At 44.7% G+C, this 18,969-nt stretch overlaps 1 protein-coding gene across 3 annotated transcripts in view; it reads left to right on the forward strand.

The window, feature by feature from the left end:
* Nucleotides 1-1,251: 1,251 nt before the first annotated feature.
* The window catches only part of LOC309586721 (E3 ubiquitin-protein ligase rnf213-alpha-like), a 60,748-nt gene continuing 43,030 nt past the window's right edge, over nucleotides 1,252-18,969 (forward strand). For 2 of the 3 annotated variants that reach the window (XM_082304065.1, XM_082304067.1), the window contains exons 1-22: nucleotides 1,252-1,290; nucleotides 2,272-2,392; nucleotides 3,527-3,609; nucleotides 3,984-4,080; nucleotides 4,314-4,441; nucleotides 6,125-6,188; nucleotides 6,785-6,824; nucleotides 7,154-7,219; nucleotides 7,333-7,509; nucleotides 8,129-8,340; nucleotides 9,014-9,297; nucleotides 9,827-10,032; nucleotides 10,913-11,086; nucleotides 12,431-12,629; nucleotides 13,517-13,581; nucleotides 13,973-14,168; nucleotides 14,540-14,659; nucleotides 14,757-14,855; nucleotides 15,083-15,211; nucleotides 15,416-15,611; nucleotides 16,402-16,581; nucleotides 18,139-18,270. In XM_082304065.1, coding sequence (XP_082160191.1) covers nucleotides 2,287-2,392; nucleotides 3,527-3,609; nucleotides 3,984-4,080; nucleotides 4,314-4,441; nucleotides 6,125-6,188; nucleotides 6,785-6,824; nucleotides 7,154-7,219; nucleotides 7,333-7,509; nucleotides 8,129-8,340; nucleotides 9,014-9,297; nucleotides 9,827-10,032; nucleotides 10,913-11,086; nucleotides 12,431-12,629; nucleotides 13,517-13,581; nucleotides 13,973-14,168; nucleotides 14,540-14,659; nucleotides 14,757-14,855; nucleotides 15,083-15,211; nucleotides 15,416-15,611; nucleotides 16,402-16,581; nucleotides 18,139-18,270 — 2,953 coding nt within the window. In that variant the 5' untranslated portion in view covers nucleotides 1,252-1,290; nucleotides 2,272-2,286. Of the gene's footprint in view, nucleotides 1,291-2,214; nucleotides 2,393-3,526; nucleotides 3,610-3,983; nucleotides 4,081-4,313; nucleotides 4,442-6,124; nucleotides 6,189-6,784; nucleotides 6,825-7,153; nucleotides 7,220-7,332; nucleotides 7,510-8,128; nucleotides 8,341-9,013; nucleotides 9,298-9,826; nucleotides 10,033-10,912; nucleotides 11,087-12,430; nucleotides 12,630-13,516; nucleotides 13,582-13,972; nucleotides 14,169-14,539; nucleotides 14,660-14,756; nucleotides 14,856-15,082; nucleotides 15,212-15,415; nucleotides 15,612-16,401; nucleotides 16,582-18,138; nucleotides 18,271-18,969 lie in introns of all 3 variants that reach the window. The other variant, XM_082304066.1, reaches the window with a different exon arrangement.

The following is an 18,969-nucleotide window of genomic DNA, read 5'->3' on the forward strand; positions in this document are numbered from 1 at the left end:
GGAGACATTCGGCATGATGGCGTTTGTTTTCTCAAGTAACCGTTATGTGTGATGAGCCCTGCTTTCCTGGGGATGGCTGAACACCTGCCTGCCAATGGGAAGTAGTGAACGAATTCCTTGTTTTGCTTTGTTTGCGTGCACGGTTTTTGCTTTGCCTATCTAACTGTTCTAGTTTATTTTACTTTAATTATTAAACTGTTCTTATCTCAACCCACGAGTTTTCTCCCTTTTACCCTTCTGATTCTCTTCCCCCATCCCACCGGTGGAGAGTGAGCGAGTGGCTGTGTGGTGCTTAGTTGCTGGCTGGGGTTAAACCATGACAGTCACCCGCTGAGCCTGTCCAGGGTTGTCAGTCAGGACCTCGAGGGATGTGCAGGGGAGATTGCAGATCAGGCCTTCCCTCAGCAGCCTGACCATCGCCCCTGAGCAGACCCAGGGCCTGCTGCCCTCCTGATGGCAGCCTTGCTGCTGGCCTTGGGCATGTTCTTCAGCTGGCACTGCTCCACTGTGCTGGGCAGTGGGGCAGTGAGCTCTGGCTTTCTGCCCCATGTGCAAGGACAGATGGCTGGGATCTAGAGCATCCATTGGTCCAGGGAGAGGCTGAGGGACCCTGGGCCATGAGGAGATCTATGGGACTAGGACACATCAAGGATATCTGGGGACTTGTGTAGAAGGACCACATGGGACAAGTGGGAGGGACCTTATGATCCTCGGAACAGCCAGAGCTGGAGGGGGGTGAAGGGGAGAAAGCCCCCAGGTCCCTGGAGACACAAGGGCTGAGACACCCCAAGGATCCCTGGGGCACAGAGGGATATGCATGTGTGGTGGGAGAATAGCTGTGGGGTAAGGATCCCTGGGGCCACGGGAGGATCTGTGGGGCAGAGACACCAGTGGGATCACTGGGGAACCCAAGGGACTGTGGGAGGGGGGTGGGATCTGTAGAGCTGATGCACCCCAGGATCCCTGGGGCAGGGGGAGACCCACTGGGCTGAGGCACCCCCACATGACATCTGTGCCAGGGAAGCCCAGGGCTGCCCCACAGCATGGCAGGGCAGCCACACACCCCATGAGGGGCCCTCACACCCCTGTGAGCCCTGGCTTTTGTTATTGCTAAGAAATTTCCTCTTCTGCCCTGTGATGGGAAACAAGCAGCACTCTGCTGCCCTTTGATAATTTCTTTCACTTTCCACTGATTTCTGAGAAAAGGCAGCCGGCAGATCTGGGCGGGTATAAGAGGCAGTGACAGCCCAGTCTGGTGGGGAGATGCACCCGAGGCGTCCACAGGAAAAGGTAGGGGCTGGGGCAGGGTCCTGCCTGGGGGTTTTGCTCAGGCCTTTGCAGACTTCAAAGCCAAGGGAAGCGGGAGGCTTTGGGGGGATGTTTCTGTGGGTGCTTCCCCTTTGCAGGATCTCCAGGGAGCCCTGCGTCTCTCCCAGACATCCCTGCATCTCGCCTAGGCATCCAGTGGGGCCAAGGGAGCCTCTATGTCTGGGTGAGGGCAAGGGGAGACCGTCCCTGCCTCAGTTTCCCCCACCCCAGTCCATGACCAGGTCTGAACAGGGTGCCTGTTCTCCCCATGCACCTGAAGTGGAGGCAGGAGGGTTTACAGGGCTGTTCAAAATGTGCTGCTCTCACCCCTTCCTGCATCGCAGGAAAAAATTGTCTTCTAGTTTCACTGTTTCAGAGAAAAAACATAACTGCAATGGGAAAGGAATTGCGCAGTTTTTAAACTTTTAGAGACCAAGCTGCAGAGAGAGAGAGAGACGAGCAATGTACAATATGGCTGAGAGCAGTATCAGGAAGGAGGAAGTGAGGACACCAGAAAAAGGGTTGAACAATGCACAGAGAGAGATTCAAGGACAGAATCTTCAGCTCTTTTTCTTTCACTTTCACAAAGCAGAGCTGGACTGAGTTAAACTGCGTTCATCTGGAAAGTCCCAGTCCATAGAAGCACTTCAAAATGTGCCCATGAGGTCGCATTTCCAGGAGAGGATGTAAAAAACACCTGATTTTTTCCATGCACCTGATTTTTTCCATGCTCCTAAGTATTCTCAGAGGTGTTGGCAAACCCTTACATGGCTTGAAGAGGGGTTTGAAACCAGTGGGGTTGTAATGACTAAATGAGATTCTTTTCCTCATTGCAGGGGGGGAGGTAAAAAGACCAGACCTGGGCTTCTCAGGTTGATCTTTGTGATCTTTTAACCTTTCCTTTAGACCTTTAGCTTTGAAGCTGCAAGTCTCCTCGCTGAAGTTTTCTCCTTGGTTGCCCAGGTTTGAGCTGCCGCAATGGAGAGTGCAGAGAGCGACACAGAGGGTGAAAGCAGAGAGAAACCGCATCCTGTGCCTCCATCTGTCCAGGAAGGCAGCAGCAACCTGCTACATGAGAAAAGAGGTAATAGGAAATGTTGTGGGTGCAGGCGACGTAAACAGCCACCAACCTGTTCCTCATGTCTCTAATCTAGCAACTTTCTCCATTATACAGCAAGGGATAGTAAATAGTGAAACTAACTAAAAAAGGGTACTTGCCTATTGAAGACTTTCAGCTCCTGTAATTGAGGGTGCTTTGTCCTGTGTTTAAAATATCTGAATGTTATTTATAAGGAAAGATATATAAATGTATATAAAGCTGACCTCCCATCAGTGCTACCAGAAAAGAAAGGCTGCTTCACTTGGTAAAAAAAAAAAAAAAAAAGAAAAAAGAAAAAGGTGGCAAGCTCTGTCCAGTCTCCCTAGGCCCAAAGAAAAGCTGTCTGCAAGGAGCAGCACGTCACATCTGTGTGACAGCCAGTCTCTTGCCTCCTACACCAGGGATTTAATCAGGGAGTCTGCAGAACTAGAAGCAGAAGATGCCACAACTTGCGCTAAAGGCCCTGTAATAAACTTTGTCCGCAGTGGGGACACACACCCTGCCTTTATATTTGTATGCTAGTCCCAAAAAATGGGGAGGAGCAGTGCTGACATGCACATTTTTACGGCACTGTCAGCAGGCTGGCTGGCTGGCCAGCCGGCCTTCATGTCGCAGGCACGATCTGTTCTTACCACACGATTTTGACACAGGTAAGTTTGTTCCTGGGTAGTTTTCCTTGGAAAGTGCAGAATGTGGCAGAATTTCAGCAGCAGGAATCAGAGCTTCCTGACTTCATAAAACTTGGTGCAAGCCCTGCCCCAGATCAGTCCTTCTTGGCTTCTTTTCCATGTGCTTCTCTTTTATCCTTTTCAATGACATTTTCTTTCCCTGCACTATTGTTAACTTGCCTCTACTAAATCTAAATAACTGGCTCAGATTAGATATGCCAGCTTTTATCTAGCTCAGATGAGTCCACCCACCAGGGTGGAAATCTGGGCTCTGTGACTGACTGCTGGCCCAGCTCAGACCTTTCAGCAGATTTTAATTGGAAAAAGGGAGCATTTTAAAAGCAAACGATGCTCCTTCATTATCAGGAGCAAAGTGAGAGGGCTTAGCATCATTGTAGCAGATATGGTAAAGACAAACACTGTACTCAACACATACATTTTCTTGCACCAGGAATGAAATCTGCAGCACCGAAAAGCAACGAGCAGCAACCTCTCTGCACAGACCATCTGACAGATACTGTGCTTGCATCCCAGGTATAAGCTCTAGGACCAAACATTGAGGTGGGAACCCTGTTTCTCTAGGTCCAGGGTGGTCAAGTTACATGATTTCTGAGCATCACTTAGCCAGGATTTGGAGCTGCAGGGGAATCCAGGGACCCATCCTGTAAGACCTGAGCTTCACCCTATTTGGTGTCCCACAAAAAAGCTGGCAAAATGAGTGGATGGTTGCAGGGTATCTTAACCACAGCTGGCTAGAAAGGGGCTTATGGCGGGGGAAAGTAGTTGGGAATTATACAACCACATTCATTAGATCCCCAGCACTGGAATTCATAGTCCTTCCCTGTGAAACCTGCTCCCCCATTATCTTCTCTGAAGAGTGTATCCTGATTTCTGAAATATTTCTAAAGGGAAGCTGTGATACCAGTTCATCCCTGGGACGGGAGACAAGCGACCCCTCAACTACATATGACAGCAGCTTCTGGGACATACTGCCCACCAATTCAGGTACAGTGTGAGTAATCAGTGTACATCAGGGCCTGGTTGAGATCCCTCCTGGATGATCTTTGCCCTACCCAGTTCTCTGACAAGTTAGTCTGCAGGTCCCTGCAATCAGTGTCATGGGCCCCAAGGCTTCCCGCATGCCTCTCTGCTGGCCAGCTGGTGGCTTTGGATCACAGATAGGAGGGCAGGCACAGTGATGGGATCAGGTGGAAACCTTGATCTCACTTTGTGCTCAGCTCCAAATACTGCAGAGGAAGAGAAACTCCAGGCACACACGACAAGTGCAGAACTCTTGGGAGATCACTGTGCTGGACAGGAATCATCCCCCAAGTCCAGAGATGACACCTCTGCCAGAGCTAATGAGGTGAGAGTTTTTAATTGATTATCACTGATGTCAAATGAACATACTTAAGCCAAAAAACTTGTGACAGAAGTCACACAGAGAGAAAATAAGGCTTTACCTAGGGCACTTTCCTATTATTGGTGATTGAAACCCTTAAACTTAGATATTTAATGCTAAAGAAGAGATTTGCCTCTTTCTGTCTCACTCAAAAGGCCCCATTAAGAAGCCTGAGTATGGTTCTTGCTTGCTTTTTCAAGCTGGTGATCCCAAAGTGATGCTGTGCCCCAGCACTGGGCTCTGGGAATGTTTTTGGGCTGTAAGAGGCAGAAATAAAAGGGTGGCTTTGACAATACCACAGAGCAGCTTGTACTCTGAAGAGATTTCCATGTGACCATGTCCACTGAATGTCCAGTTGGTTTATGTCTTCAGAATAGTTCTGGAAACTTTTTCTTTGACTTTGCCTTCTTCATCATCATCAGCATGGCAAATGAAATCAGGTGTCTTGCTTCTTTTTCTTCATCCACATAAAACAAATAAAAATGTAAAATTTGAGGTCTGACCTGTTTCTTTCCCATGGAAAAAATCCATTGTGAGAAAAGAGTTTGGAGAAAGCCAATTACCGCGAAAAGACCATTTGATTTTGTTCACATAAAAAGTAAAATCTTTACTTGAAAATTTAAGATTTCCCACTGAATTTGTCTTCCTTCTGCTGCTGATCAACCCCACTGTCAAACTATAAGAGTTCTGGTCTAACAGACTGTATTGATGTATTACAGTCTATGAGCAGGGTAAAAACTCTGAGTGCAAGTACGCCTTCAAAATTCAGAACCTCTTGTGAACATTTGGGCATTACTGCATTGGGCTAAAATATCCTAAGAGCCCAGGATTTCTGTGCTGCCAGTATTCCTGCTTTGAGAGAAACAATATTAGGCCCTACACTGTTTATGTCTTTTTCTTGCCTGCTCCTGTAGGAGTTATTTCCTGGCCTGGCCACAGCCATGCTTTGTTTTGACATGGTCTCAAATCCTGGAGTTCCTCCAAAAGCCCTTTGGCACTGATGGAGACCTGGGCTGATGCAACACACAGGAGGGAAACTCTAATTATGGCCATTAGTACACATATTTTTCTCCTTTCTATGGCCCAGCAGCCCCACCCCAGGAGGAGACCCATGCCCAACAAGTCCCAGCATACCAACAGCAGTCTGCTGTGTCAGTGGAGAGGGAGCGTTATTTGAGTGCTGGTTCCAATCAAGTGGGGCTATCAGAAACCCAGGACTCCCAGCATTCAAGGAAGCCAGAACGCCTTCTGAGTGGGAATCACACTGTAACTGTCAAAGAGCAAACTCAGCCATGGCTGAACTCCTTGGGGGGCCCTGAGGACAATGGAAGAGGGTTGTATTTTCCACCCCTATAACATGCAGGATAGCATTGGTCTTTTGGGTATGGGAGGTCACTAGCATGGTGTTTGCAAGGTGGCACTCTGAGGTCACTTGCAGTTATGCTGAGATGCAGCTCTGCTCTTTGCACTCATAATTTGCTGTGTGCAAAGCAGAAGCCATGAATAGAAATATTGGAAGAAAGGCTGAATGGCTTCTTCAGCTCTGCACCTTCCCTGGCCCTGTGCCTCTTGTGTCATTTGGGCTTTGGGGTTTGAATCATTGCTGGGGGTCTCTTTTTCTTTAACTTTAAAATTTTATTTTCCAAGAAAAACATCCTGGGTCACCAGAGGAGAGAAGAACCAGTGGAGCAAAGCAACTGTAACAGAAGAGGTAACTAACGAGTGTATTTTAGTATTCCCATCTCTGCTCTAATGCAAATCTGATGCTGGCTATTGTGAAGAGCAGGCCTGAGTGTGCAGAGTCTGGCTGCAAGTCAGAGGCTCCTGGCGATGCCACATGTAAATTGTTTAAATGCCTAGAGGTACTTGGCTTGTTACCATGAACTGCCCATGGAGGAGAAAGACCATTGGTAAGAGAGGTCTCAAAATTGATTGCTCAGTGTAATTGTACATGTTGTCCTTCCACCCATTGCCCCCACCCATAACTCCACCAATGTGGGGTGTGCTAACTATTGTCCTTAGGCCCATTCACTGCCCCCACCCTTGCCCCCAGCAGCACAGATTCCTTCATGTCCCTATCCCCAGGAAAGCTGTACCAAATATTGGTGGATCTTGACAAGACAGGTAAAAGGTCACACAACAAGTGGGCTGGGATTATTGGTTCAAAGACCTAGAGGATCATACCCAAGCTGTGAGGATTTTAAATTCAAGAACTTCTCTCCCATTCCCAGCATGCAACTAGTCTAGTTTTTCTTGGCTTGATGTATCTTCTGCTGATGTTAACCCAAGCATTCTCCTCACTTGCAGGTGACCGTGAAAGCAAAGAAAACCTAGGACCCAATAGCAGGTTTGTTGATGTGGAAATCTGTGCTGTGGGATTTCCCATCAGACCTCAAGGAGACTGAGATCTGGGAGCTTGCTGGGAAAAAGCTGTCTTTGCGAGGATCTGTAGCTTTAGTACCATCAGGGTACTTTATCCTTAAACTCCTTCCCCCACCAGCAGATGGAGATGGAGACAGGTAGAGGCCCTCCAGGGCAGGAGTTGGTCTCTTTGCAATGTGCATTGGTCTACAGCATGTTGTCTATATCTGAGTTATTCACACAGTGGCTTGATACTTGCATGCAGGCAGCTGGGACCACTATAAATGCTTTATGGTAATCAGGTTATTTGTACAGGACTGGAAGAAATGATTCAGAAGATACTCTTCAAGGACCTGTAGCTGGAGGCTGGAAGAAATGCATGTAAGTGTCTGAATGGTGCCCTGAAGTCCTGATGTGGATCAGGTGAAGATGGCAACAGAGTGGTGGAAGGGGGCTTGATGTTGACCTTAGAGTATTTCTTTCCCTTCCAATAGCTGCCTGGAGAATCCATACCTGTCCAATGAAAGACTTCGAACAGAAGAAACAATGACCCTAGAGTTTGTTGCTGTAATGTCAAAAAAATCCAGGTTTTCTGAAGAGTCATCCAAGATCTGTGTTGCTTTTTACAAGCAACCTGGACAATACCAGGAATTTGCTGTTCTGAAAAAAAGGTAAAAGTGATACCATATGTTGATGTCACATTTTCAGAAAGCATATAGGTCACCCCAACTTTAGGGTGCCAGCCTGGGCTTCAGCTCCAAAGACACCTAAATTTAGATGTCTTTAGAAGTGAGTTACAGTGTTAAGTCTAATTTCTGTAGGTCCTGTGTCAGATCTGCCAGATCTGCATGGAGGTCTAAAACATTACGGAGCTTCTCAAATGTCACCATGTGCCTTGCGTAAAAGAAGATGGAGTGAATAGAGTCACCTCAGTTCTGGTACAGTTGCAGCACTCAGCGGGAATATCTCTAGATGTATTTCCCATTATTTTTGCAAGGCAGCTGCAACTTTGGCTAGGACCAGGGTTGTTCACATCAAGACTTCTTACAGTTATTTTTATTTCTCTCCTGTCTGATAAACCTTCAAGCTCAGGTCAGATTATCAAGTTTTTGTCTGCCGTTATAAAGGCCAGAGGCATTTTGTCAAACTTTGCATTTTGAATGTGAATGTTGGTTGCTCATTCTTGCTGCATGAATTGATCTGTATAGCCAAAGTCCATCTGGAGTTGAATCTGAGGGAAGTTCCTTATGGTGTAGTAACTAATTAATCTTATTCTTTATTCTATTCTAGAAAAAGACTAATCGTGGGCCATGCAATGATCCCCATTTCTGACCTGCAGAAAGGACCAATTTTTTATAAATATGCTATCCTTAATGTCCTCTCAACCAACTGTGAAACGAGATTATATGATTTAGAGCATATTTATGGAATGGACTCCAAGAATATAGAGAGTCAATTACATCGAGTCATAAACATTCCCAAGGAAGAGATCAAAGCAGATGGTAAGTGGTGTACTTTCTTCAAAGGTAGGACTGGGGTGAAGTATGACCAACAGACCCTTGCATAAGCTCTCTCTTGTTTTGCTTCACAGTGGGGCAGCACTTGCTTCCTACAACAGAAGCATTGTTATTGTGGGGATTTTTGACACGTAGGCTTATGGGCTATTTATTTAACACAAACAGATTCTTTATATAACACAAACTATTCTGGAAGAAGTGTTGAAGTTATTTTGCTTTTTCCCAGAATAAACTCAGACCTTTCATTTTTGGGAAAGGGAGAGTGTGTAATGAAGCCTTGAATCACCTTTGCATCTACCATCAGGCCTTCAGTGGCCATTCCAGAAGGGTGCAAGCGAGCTGGAGGTCCAGTGTCAGATCTGCTGCCCTGTATAGATGTTTTGAATATGCCAGGATGACTCAAAAAGTAGTAGACACCTATTGTTGGGGTAATTGAATCAGCCATGGGCTATGCACGCCAGGCCCATCTAAAGTGCAGGTGAGATATCTAGGGCTGAATTTAAATATGCATGGTGAGTTTTGTGCATTAGTGGCTCAGTTATAGCTCAGATGGGCTTGGCATTCATATAAAGCAATTGGTATCATTAGCTCTGGGCCAGTTTAAGACTCATCCTTTATAGGTTTGAAGGTTCATTCACAAACCTTGATTCCTCCCCAGAAACATGGACCATTTTTGAAAATACGAAGTGCTATTTTCATGGAAAAAAAAATAATTACTTGCCTTCCTTCAAATTCTCGTCTTCAACAACAATGCCTCCAAAGTCAGTCAACTGTGGTATCATAGAATACCTTGCAGATGAATTTTGCCGGCCCATCAAGCTCCAGATGGGCTTTAAGAATATAGAAAAGAAATTGAAGATCTACACAGAGAGCTTCAAAATCTATCTTGGGGATGCTGCAAAAGGCGAACCCTACTCTCCAACTAATCTTACTGAGCAAGTGGTAAGTATATACCAAGCCAAAGTAGCAAGCAGTTCCCAGGTAGACAGAACCCTGAAGAGAAATTTCTGCAGCTATCTCTAATTCCACAGAGGGTTCTGTACCACAGCCAGAGAACATCAAAAGGCTGGACCTTATTTTCATTGCTTTTTCCAGTTTCTCAGTTGGACCCAAAGCCTGATGAGGTCAAAAGAGATTTTCTATTGGAATCAGACCCAGATGGTGTCATTTGTAGAACTAGCTTTGATGCTGGGTAATGGAAAGACTACCCTGGTTTTGAGAATCCTGCATGGAAAAAAAGAATTTTTCATGCAGTTATGTTCTGGCTTCCATGCCTCATGTTAACGTCTAAACTTAGATTCCCATTTGACTTATATCTCAGGGGTATGAACCAAAGGTAGGATGCAGTTTAAGGCTGCAGACACCTAAAATAAAATTGACACACTGAAAAATAACTTTATTTTCCAGCTACTCAAGTAAAATTGTCTTATCTATCTTGGTGAAATTCCCCTTCTTTATTCTCATTGTCCAGTTGCGTGATAACATGATAAAGTTCATGGACAAGATCATTGGACACCTGGAGACAGAGGAGCATAAAGACGATGGGCTGCTTTTTGCTTTACACACCTCACGTTGTTATAACATCTCACTAAGCAAAGAGGTAATTGTCAAGGCTGAAAAACTCATCCAGGACATCGGCCCATTTCAAGGCAAATTCAAGCACCTGAGAGGAAAGAGGTAATTAAAAGTGTCATCCTACTTTCTTGAGTTACAGATCCTTCTGTAGTCATTCAGTTCATTCAGCCATTTTCTCTATGGAGCAATTATGTGAATACAGAGGTAGAATGTATTCCCCCAACATGCTTTCCCCTTCGCTTCAATGCTTCCTATCTGTATTTCTGCCACTGGCTGCCATAACCTGTGCAGCCTGTCCACTCTGCCAAGTCTCTGATGGAAGGAGAGCCACTGGCCCTATTTTTGGCAGGGATTGGTTTGAGATTCAGACCCTTACATTTATGCACATCTATAGGTGTCTGGGCTTCTGTTATAATCTTTGGAGATCCAAGACTCAGCTGGGCATCAGTGTCATTTTAGATGCCATGTGCTATCTCACCAAGCCTCCTGATGACAATCTGACAGGATTACTGTCTCCCAGAAGTTCTGGTTTATATCTGAAAACCCTGCAGGTCTGTCTTGGATGTCCCAGACATCTCAAACAGAATTAGACACTTTGCATAGACAGCTGAATTGAGCCCTACAAAAACGGATATATTACACCACAAAGTCAGATTACGGTATTCTGTCATGCTCTTTTGATATAATCTATAGCATTTGAGTTATTTTTCTTTTAATTTTCCTTTGTGACATAAAACTTACAGAGGGAAACTGTTTTGGGAAAGCTGGGGCGGAATTCATTTGTTGTACATGAATGTCTGCTGATAAGGTCTCTAGAACCAAGCTCTCGCTCTCTCTCACACGACTTCGTGCATGTACATGTTGGCAAGATGAATGCCATTGGGTTGAGGGGAAAGCACACAGCTCCCACTGCCATCCTAGGAGGTGGTTGTGGGAGCTCTGACCACTGATGGAGATTTTTGGTGGTTCTGTTTCTTTTCAGCAATTACATTTCATCTGTGAAAGAAATTTGCTTAAGTAATACAGGCAACACGTTGTGGATTTGGCTGATTCCATTGCTGTATGCAATCACAGAGAAGATGGACGACCCCTTTTTTCCACCAACCATTCCTTTACAACATTTATTGGAGCTGAGAAATGATGAAGAGAAGCAGAGGTAAGTTTGAAAGGGAGAGAGCATCAAGGCTGGGTCAGGGAAATAAGTTGTTGTACTATTACAACACAATCCATCTGCCTAGACAGCAGCTCCGTGGAAAGGGACCTGGGGGTCCTGGTGGACTGGAAACTCAATATGAGTGAACAGTGCGCTGCTGCGGCCAAGAAGGCCAATAGGATGCTGGGTTGCATCAAAAAGGGCATCACTAGCAGAGATAAAGAAGTCATTATCCCACTCTACTCAGCGCTTGTCAGGTCACACCTGGAATACTGTGTACAGTTCTGGTCCCCGTTATACAAAAAAGATGTGGACAGGCTGGCAGGGGTCCAGGGAAGGGCCACCAAGATGATCAGGGGTCTGGGAAGCCTGCCGTATGAGGATAGGCTGAGAGAGCTGGGTTTGTTCAGCCTTGAGAAAAGGAGGCTTAGAGGTGATCTCATCACCATGTACCAGTACTTAAAGGGGAGCTACAAAGAAGACGGAGACTCCCTTTTTACAAGGAGTCACATGGTTAGGACAAGGGGTAACGGGTACAAGTTACTCCCAATGAGATTCCAACTGGACACGAGAGGTAAATTTTTTACCATGAGAACAGTCAATCATTGGAATAATCTCCCCAGGGAAGTGGTTGACTCTGCTATGCTGAACACGTTTAAGACTCAGCTGGACATGGTGCTGGGCCATCTTGTCTAGATTGTGCTAGAAAGGTTGGACCAGATGATCCTTGAGGTCCCTTCCAACCTGGTATTCTATGATTCTATGTTAGAGTAATTTTTCATTGCTTTTGCTTGTGGACTTTCAACCACCAGAAACTTTGTGTTTCTTCCCTGGGATGCAAGTCATTGCCTTTATCATACACCCTACTTCTGCTCTGGACTCTAACTAGGAGAAGAGGAGGATGTTTGAAGTCGAATTGGAGGAAGGGGAAGACTGAGCTGAGGACTGTGCAGTCTCATTCAGACATCCTGTTGGGAGTGGCCTTAGGGAGAGAAGTACCCCTACATCCTCATTTGGGCATTCTTTCACAGGGAGAAAGGTGGACTCATTCCAGAATATCCTATCTGCAGGCAAACTGGACAGGGAGCAAAGGCACGTATGTGCACTCACACAAGAGTGTTCCAGGACTGAAAGTCTCAAACACAGCATTTCTTCTTTAAAAGCCTCAAAAAAAAGTGTTACTGTATAAATTCACTTGCTATAAAATCCCAGATATCCCATTCAGTGTCCAGCCACCTCTTCTTTAAGTCCAGTGACACATTTGCCAGCCACAGGAGCACATAAGATGGCACAAAATTCCTCCTGATACTCCAAAGTGCATTTGCTGTTGATGGTCCATTTTCACAGGAAAGTCCTTGCAATGATAAAGATTCACAAGTCATTAATTGAAAGCTGTTCTGCACTGGCAATGACAGTCTTGGAGATGTTGGCACTGAAGAATTTCACCAAGGCCTCCCTGCTCCAAATCAAGCTTCCACCTCAGCTCCTCCTAGATACTGTGTACCAACGCATCGTTAACGTCGTCTGTAAACCATCCCAAGTCCATGTAAGGCAATCAGACAATACACACAGTAATAGATCAACTTCTTGTTAGTGTTTCTTTCCTATGTTATGGAAAGTTGTGCAATTTTGTACAGGTGAGCCAGAAAGTCTCCCTGGCTCCTGAAGAAATTTTCAACAAATCCAAAGGGGTGGAGTCATAGGAACCTGGAGTGAGAGCTCAATACCCATGTTTTGAGAGAAGTGGCAAAAGAGAAAGGGCAAGGGGATCTTATTGGGGTTTTGGCCTTGTTGGAAAATGACTAGCAAATGCTGTATTGAGTGAAGTTTAATCAGAATCTTTAAGCAATTTTTATATCCTGTCCCCAAAAGCGGTACCCAAAATGAACATTGTGGGGATCAAGAAATCGGAAATTTGTTTAAAGCTGGAAAGGATGAAAGAAGGAAGTTAAAGTTCTAACTTGCATTTTTGGGGAAGTGATTATTTTTAAATCAAAATTGAACTTGTTTGTGGGAACCTACTTTCTGTCATTCTCACTTATGCTTTAACTAGACTGTTGTAATATCCTCTGAGGTCCTGGAGAGGAATTCCACTTAAGATCTACTTCTTGGTGCTTATTGTAGGGTTTGCCCCCAACAAACTCTGATTTGTACTTGAAAAAATCGAGCAAAGCCCTCCCACACCATCCTCTGAACTCTAAATCTCTTGGAGACAGCTGGCTTCTGTGGGATTTGAAGTGATTGTTTTAATAGGAGCTAGGTCTGCCTGTCCATCTGGAAGTGCTGGGTTTTTTTGTTTTTTAATCAAACATTGGCAGAAAAAAATTCTCTGAAGGTTTTACACTTACCAGTTTTCATAGGAGACCACCTCAGCTCTCAGAATGGATGTGTTTTCACAGTTGTTTTCAGTGTATGTTTTTACTCTCTATTCAGGAAGAGGATTTGACTGGAGTTTTGAACAACATTGCTGAAAGGATGGCATTCTGGTTCAAGGACTTGTAAGTGCTAACCTTCTGAGAGGAGAAATACTAGGACAGCTCTGTGGAGGAGGTGGGAAGGAATAGCTAGACTTGTGGTTGAGCAGAACAAGGGAGGTTGTAGTAATTTTCATTGTTAGTTGTATGTCATAATCTTTTAAACCACTCTGGGGCTGAGGAGTACCATGTGGGAAGGAGGTCCACAGGGGAATCCATCCTGTCAGACAGTCTGCCTCCATCTCATGTTGTCGGATTCAGCTCCAAATTCAGACACATAAGTGGCGCTGGTTGTCCGAGACTACATAGCATTGTCCAGCAAATGAAGGACAAGCTCAAGGTTGTGTTGACTGTTTTTTAAATGCTATTGTTAGAATTAGCACAAGAGGTGTATAGTGCTTTTCTATGTCCACAGGTGCCTGCCAGGGGATACAGAGCAGCTGAAGAAGCCCACGAATAAGGAGGATGTCTTGCCATGTCTGAATTCAACATATGCATTGCTTTCATTTTCCTTAAATCATTGGCATGCAGTGCCATTTAGCTTGATAATGTCACTGCTGCGGATACTTGACATGTTTGCTGCAAAATCACATGAGTTGCAAGCAAATGAGGTAAAAAAAAAAAAAACAACACCCATAGCTTTCAGGAAGACATACACCCATGTCTTTTAGCTGAGAAGGGCCAGGAATTCAGGTTTGCTTCATTCAAATGTGGCCAACTACAGGAGTGACAGCAGAGCATGTGGCTACCTTTCTCAGTTACATATTCTAACCTTGTCAGAATTTGTGCTGGGGCAGATGAGAAGGGAGGTGCAAACAGAGCCAGTAGCAGCTCAGAGTGTGCCAGCCATTTCTCTTCTTGGAGGCCCTTGATGGTTGTGGGAAGAACTTAATTTTCGCTCTGTACACAGCAGTTAAGCATCAAAAGCCAGAGGGAAAATCTGTCTCTCATTGCCAATTCTCTCCTTTTTTTATTTCCCAAGGGATATCAGCAGTTTATCTCAGAAAGGTTCAATGAGTTTGCAGGTTACATCAAGAAGTGGCTGGAAAAATCCTTGCCCAGGCCACCCATGGGAAATAGACAGTTCCTGGAAAACATCCATGTGAGTAGCAAGAACCCACACAAGGGATAACCACCCACTCTGGAAAGTGTGTCTGTACCTTGAGGTCCAGTTGACCAGCTTTGCTTTTCTGCCACAGGTGTGGCACGAGCTGTTCTTGTTTGAGATCCTCTGTGTGGAATGGACCCAGAAATGGCAAAGCCTGATACACAGCATAGCTGAAAGGTGGCTGGAGAAAGTAAGTTACGGTTACTTAACTCCAAGGAAGGGGGTGATGCTCAGACTTCTCCTGACCCCAGAATCCTCTGTTTTGTCCCAGTCAGTGTCTAGATGATGGGAGACGAAGCAGCCAGCTCATTGCTGGTGTAGAGGGGCATAGAGGGCATCTCTCCCCACTGTGAGAACCCAATGATATTTGACAAGGCCCCAGAAAGCAACTGCAGCTTAAGCATTTCCTTCCTGCAGGTAGATGGCAGAAAACTTCTGGACTTCTACTTGGAATTCATGAAGGAGGACAAGCGTTGGAATACAAATCTAGAGAGCTGCTTTACAGATTGTGTGATTCAAAGGATTAAATGCTTTGAGAAAAGTGAGGTACAGAGTTCCTGTCTAAATGCCACCATCCCTTCTTGCACAGCTGGGAGTTTCTACCTCCTGCCACAGCGAGCTGACCCACTTTGCTAGCTGTGCTTATGTGGCCTGTGGTGGGTTAATGGAATGGAAGAGGAATTTTCTGTAAAGGTACAGGTTTTGCAAAGCTTATTTACAACTAAGAGGAGAAATTTCTTGTCCTTACAGGAGCCCATGTTAGGAAAAATGGTTTCCAAAGTCCTCAAGACAGACAGGTCAACTGTTGGGAAAGTGCTTTCTGCTGTTGTTGAGAAAATATTCTCAGACAAGATAAGCATGTTGGAAAAACATGTTGACAGCACGGGCCCAGTTCTCGCAGAGGTGCTCAGCTCTTCTGTGTTCTTTGGTCTCCTCTTCACTGTCAGTAAGTTTCCCACAGAGTGGGTTTTTTTAAATTCTTGTTTTGGAAGTGAGCTTTGATGGGCTGTAAAAGGCAAGCAACATCTGATGCACATATCATTAAAATCCCACACTAAACAAAATTCAGCCGTGGAGCTGGGTGAAGTTTGCTATCAAGACCTTTCTTTTGCTGGAAGGGAATATGAGGTTTCACCAGCTCTGTTCAAAGATCTGCCAAGTTTATTGCCAACACAAAATGGAAGAGAAAATGTTCACATATCCTGGAAAAACTATGTTTCATTTCAGAAACTAAGAAGCATCTCAATTTCTTTTTCCAGTTGAAACGGTGTTTTGTTGCACATTCAGGGGAGGTGTTTCATTTTTTAAATGAAGGCTATTAAAAAAAAATTACCCTCTGAAAATGAAAAAAAATAACAGAAATGCTAGTTGTGAAGCACCCTAGAGGTTTGTCTCCTGCACGAAGGATGATTATAACAAAAGCTAGGCCAGGGTCCTCAAAAGATACATTTTGGTTTTCATGTACCTGAAACAACCGAAAAATGCTATTTTACATTGACTGAGAACAAAGCAACATTTTTCCCATATGCTGGTGTTTGCCTCGTAATTGGAAAACAACCAAATCTGTGAAGTCCACAAAGGTGGCTGTAACAGATCACCTTGCTATTCATGGCTTGGAGGCAGGGAGCTGTGAAGCTGCTAACTCTTCCTGAGGATATATGTTAAAAAGAAATCCAGTGGGGAAACTGCTTCTGTTGAAAGCACTGCTCTATCAATAGATTTCATCTATTTTACAGAAAAATCGGAGCACAAGCTTCAAAATCAGATTAATGAAAAAGCAAAAATCCTGCTTTCCCAGTTTTCCAACTTTTTCTGCTTTTTGAGGCATCAAGTTTTCTCAGGAGACATCACCTGCAATATACTGTCCATCATCTTGCAGCATCAAGTGCTATTTCAGAATATACTGTGCATCTGCGGTAAGCTCACAGTTTCCAAATTTATTTCCCAAAACAGTAGTTCCATGTGGTGTGTTTTCCTATGCAATGGGGCAAATAGAAAATATATCTATTGGAAAGGTATCTAAAATACAAAGAAAACAAAAAATCCTCTGCAAAAGAACAAACACAAAAGTAAAAAATACAAAAGTTGAATACAGGCGATATTTTTCAGCCCTGTTAACACTATGAAGGACAGAAAACAATATTCTTCTGCACAATGGATAGCAATTAAAATATTGCAGTGTTCTTAGGATTTATTTATAGAATTTTAATTGTGTTGTTAGAATCATAGAATGGTTTGTGTCGGAAGGGACCTTTAAAGGTCATCTACTCCAACCCCCCTGCAATTGGCAGGGACATCTCCAACTAGATCACATTGCTCAGGGCCCAGTCCAACCTGACCTTGAATGTTTCCAGGGATGGGGCATCTACCACCTCTCTGGGCAACCCATTCCAGTGTTTCACCACCCTCATCGTAAAAAATTTCTTCCTTATATCCAGTCTGAATCTACCCTCCTTCAGTTTAAAACCATTACCCCTTGTCCTATCGCAACAGGCCCTACTAAAAAGTCTGTCCCCATCTTTCTTATAAGCCTCCTTTAAGTATTGAAAGGCCACAATAAGGTCTCCCTGCAGCCTTCTCTTCTCCAGGCTGAATAACCCCAACTCTCTCAGCCTTTCTTCATAGGAGAGGTATTCCATCCCTCTGATCATTTTTGTGGCCCTCCTCTGGACCTGCTCCAACAAGTCCCTGTTTTTCTTGTACTGAGGAACCCAGAGGTGGACGCAGGACTCCAGGTTGGATCCCACCTGAGCGGAGTAGAGGGGCAGAATCACCTCCCTCGACCTGCTGGCCACGCTTCTTTTGATGCAGCCCAGGATACGGTTGGCCTTCTGGGCTGCAAGCACACGTTGACAACTAACATCCAGTTTTTCATCCACCAGTACCCCCAAGTCCTTCTCCACAGGGCTGCTTTCAATCCCTTCATCCCCCAGCCTGCATTGATATTAGGGGGTTGCCCCAACCCAAGTGCAGGACCTTGCACTTGGCCTTGTTGAACCTCATGAAGTTCACATGGGCCCACTTCTCAAGCTTGTCCAGGTCCCTCTGAATGGCATCCCGTCCCTCAGGCATGTCAACCACACCTAGTCAGCTTAGTTTACTGTAGCATTTTTAGTTTTCCCGTTGCTATTTATGCTGGTTACACAATAATCTTCAAGGTCACAGGCCAGTTTCAAAATCTGCCTGAATTTTACAAAAACCTGGAAGAAATTTCTTTCAAATTCTTCTGCAATAATGAACTTCATCCATGTGTCTCAGAGTGTTTTAGACTTTGGCAGTGATCACATCAGAATGGCTCTGGATCTCTGCTTCTTTTAGATCAAGTGACACAGCCTTTGTGCAAAATCAAGTATGCTTTTTTTAATGGCAATTGTTGTTTCCAGTAGCTCTTCTCTCTCTCTGCAAGTGATTTTCTCAAAAATCCTTTATATCTGAGGTCTGGGTATGGGGTTTTTTTTTGTTTCTTTCCCCAGATTCCTCTGTCTCCAGCTGTATAGAAACAGTGCTGAAAGTCAGAAGGGAGGAATATGAGCAATTGGAAAAGCAGAAGAAGCAGAGATACTCATTTTTGCATCTATGCAGCAGCATAGAGCATGTGATAAGAGGTATCATTCCATTCTATTTGAGAGGGTGGGATTGCCTATGTGGTTCTTGAATGGGGAGCTGTCTCCTAAAATAAAGAGCTGGTAGCAAATCCTCCAGGAAACGGTGCTGCGTGACTGTGTAGTGGCAAGCAGTAACTGGGAGAAGAGACTAAGCAGGCAGCTCTTTAAGAAAAAAAAGGAATGGGGAAAGTCTGGTAGGAGTTTATATATGGAAGTTCAGAATAGTGGGAAGATCTGTTTCATGGGGGAAGATTAAACAGTGCCAGGTATTTCATTTTTCTAAGAGATACACAAGGTTGGATTACCTACTTTGACAAATGTTTGTAGGGGGAAAGTGCATTTCAGACAGGAAAAACAATTTCAGACAAGATCTGGGACCTGAAAAGAGAAGGGCAGAGCTAGCAAAAGGGAGCAGAAATGTATATTGGTTGGGAAGACTCACCCAGTGAGCTCTTCCGGCTGGACAGTGGAACATACACATCCCAGCACTGAAGTTCTCGGATTGAGTGCAAGAATCAATAGAAGTGATTCTCCTGTTGGGGTGGGCCAAATGGTGGGGTAAGTCTCCTCAACCTCTACTTCAGAGCCAAGTTGTTTTCTAACAGTACAGACACTTCCACAGTTTCAAGGTTTGAAGGCTCCCTTCCTCATTATGGAGCAATTGATTTTGCCCACCATTTGTTTTAGTGTTGGTCTTGG

Source organism: Platalea leucorodia (assembly GCF_965183815.1).
Source record: "Platalea leucorodia genome assembly, chromosome: 2".
Taxonomy (NCBI): Eukaryota; Metazoa; Chordata; class Aves; order Pelecaniformes; family Threskiornithidae; genus Platalea; species Platalea leucorodia.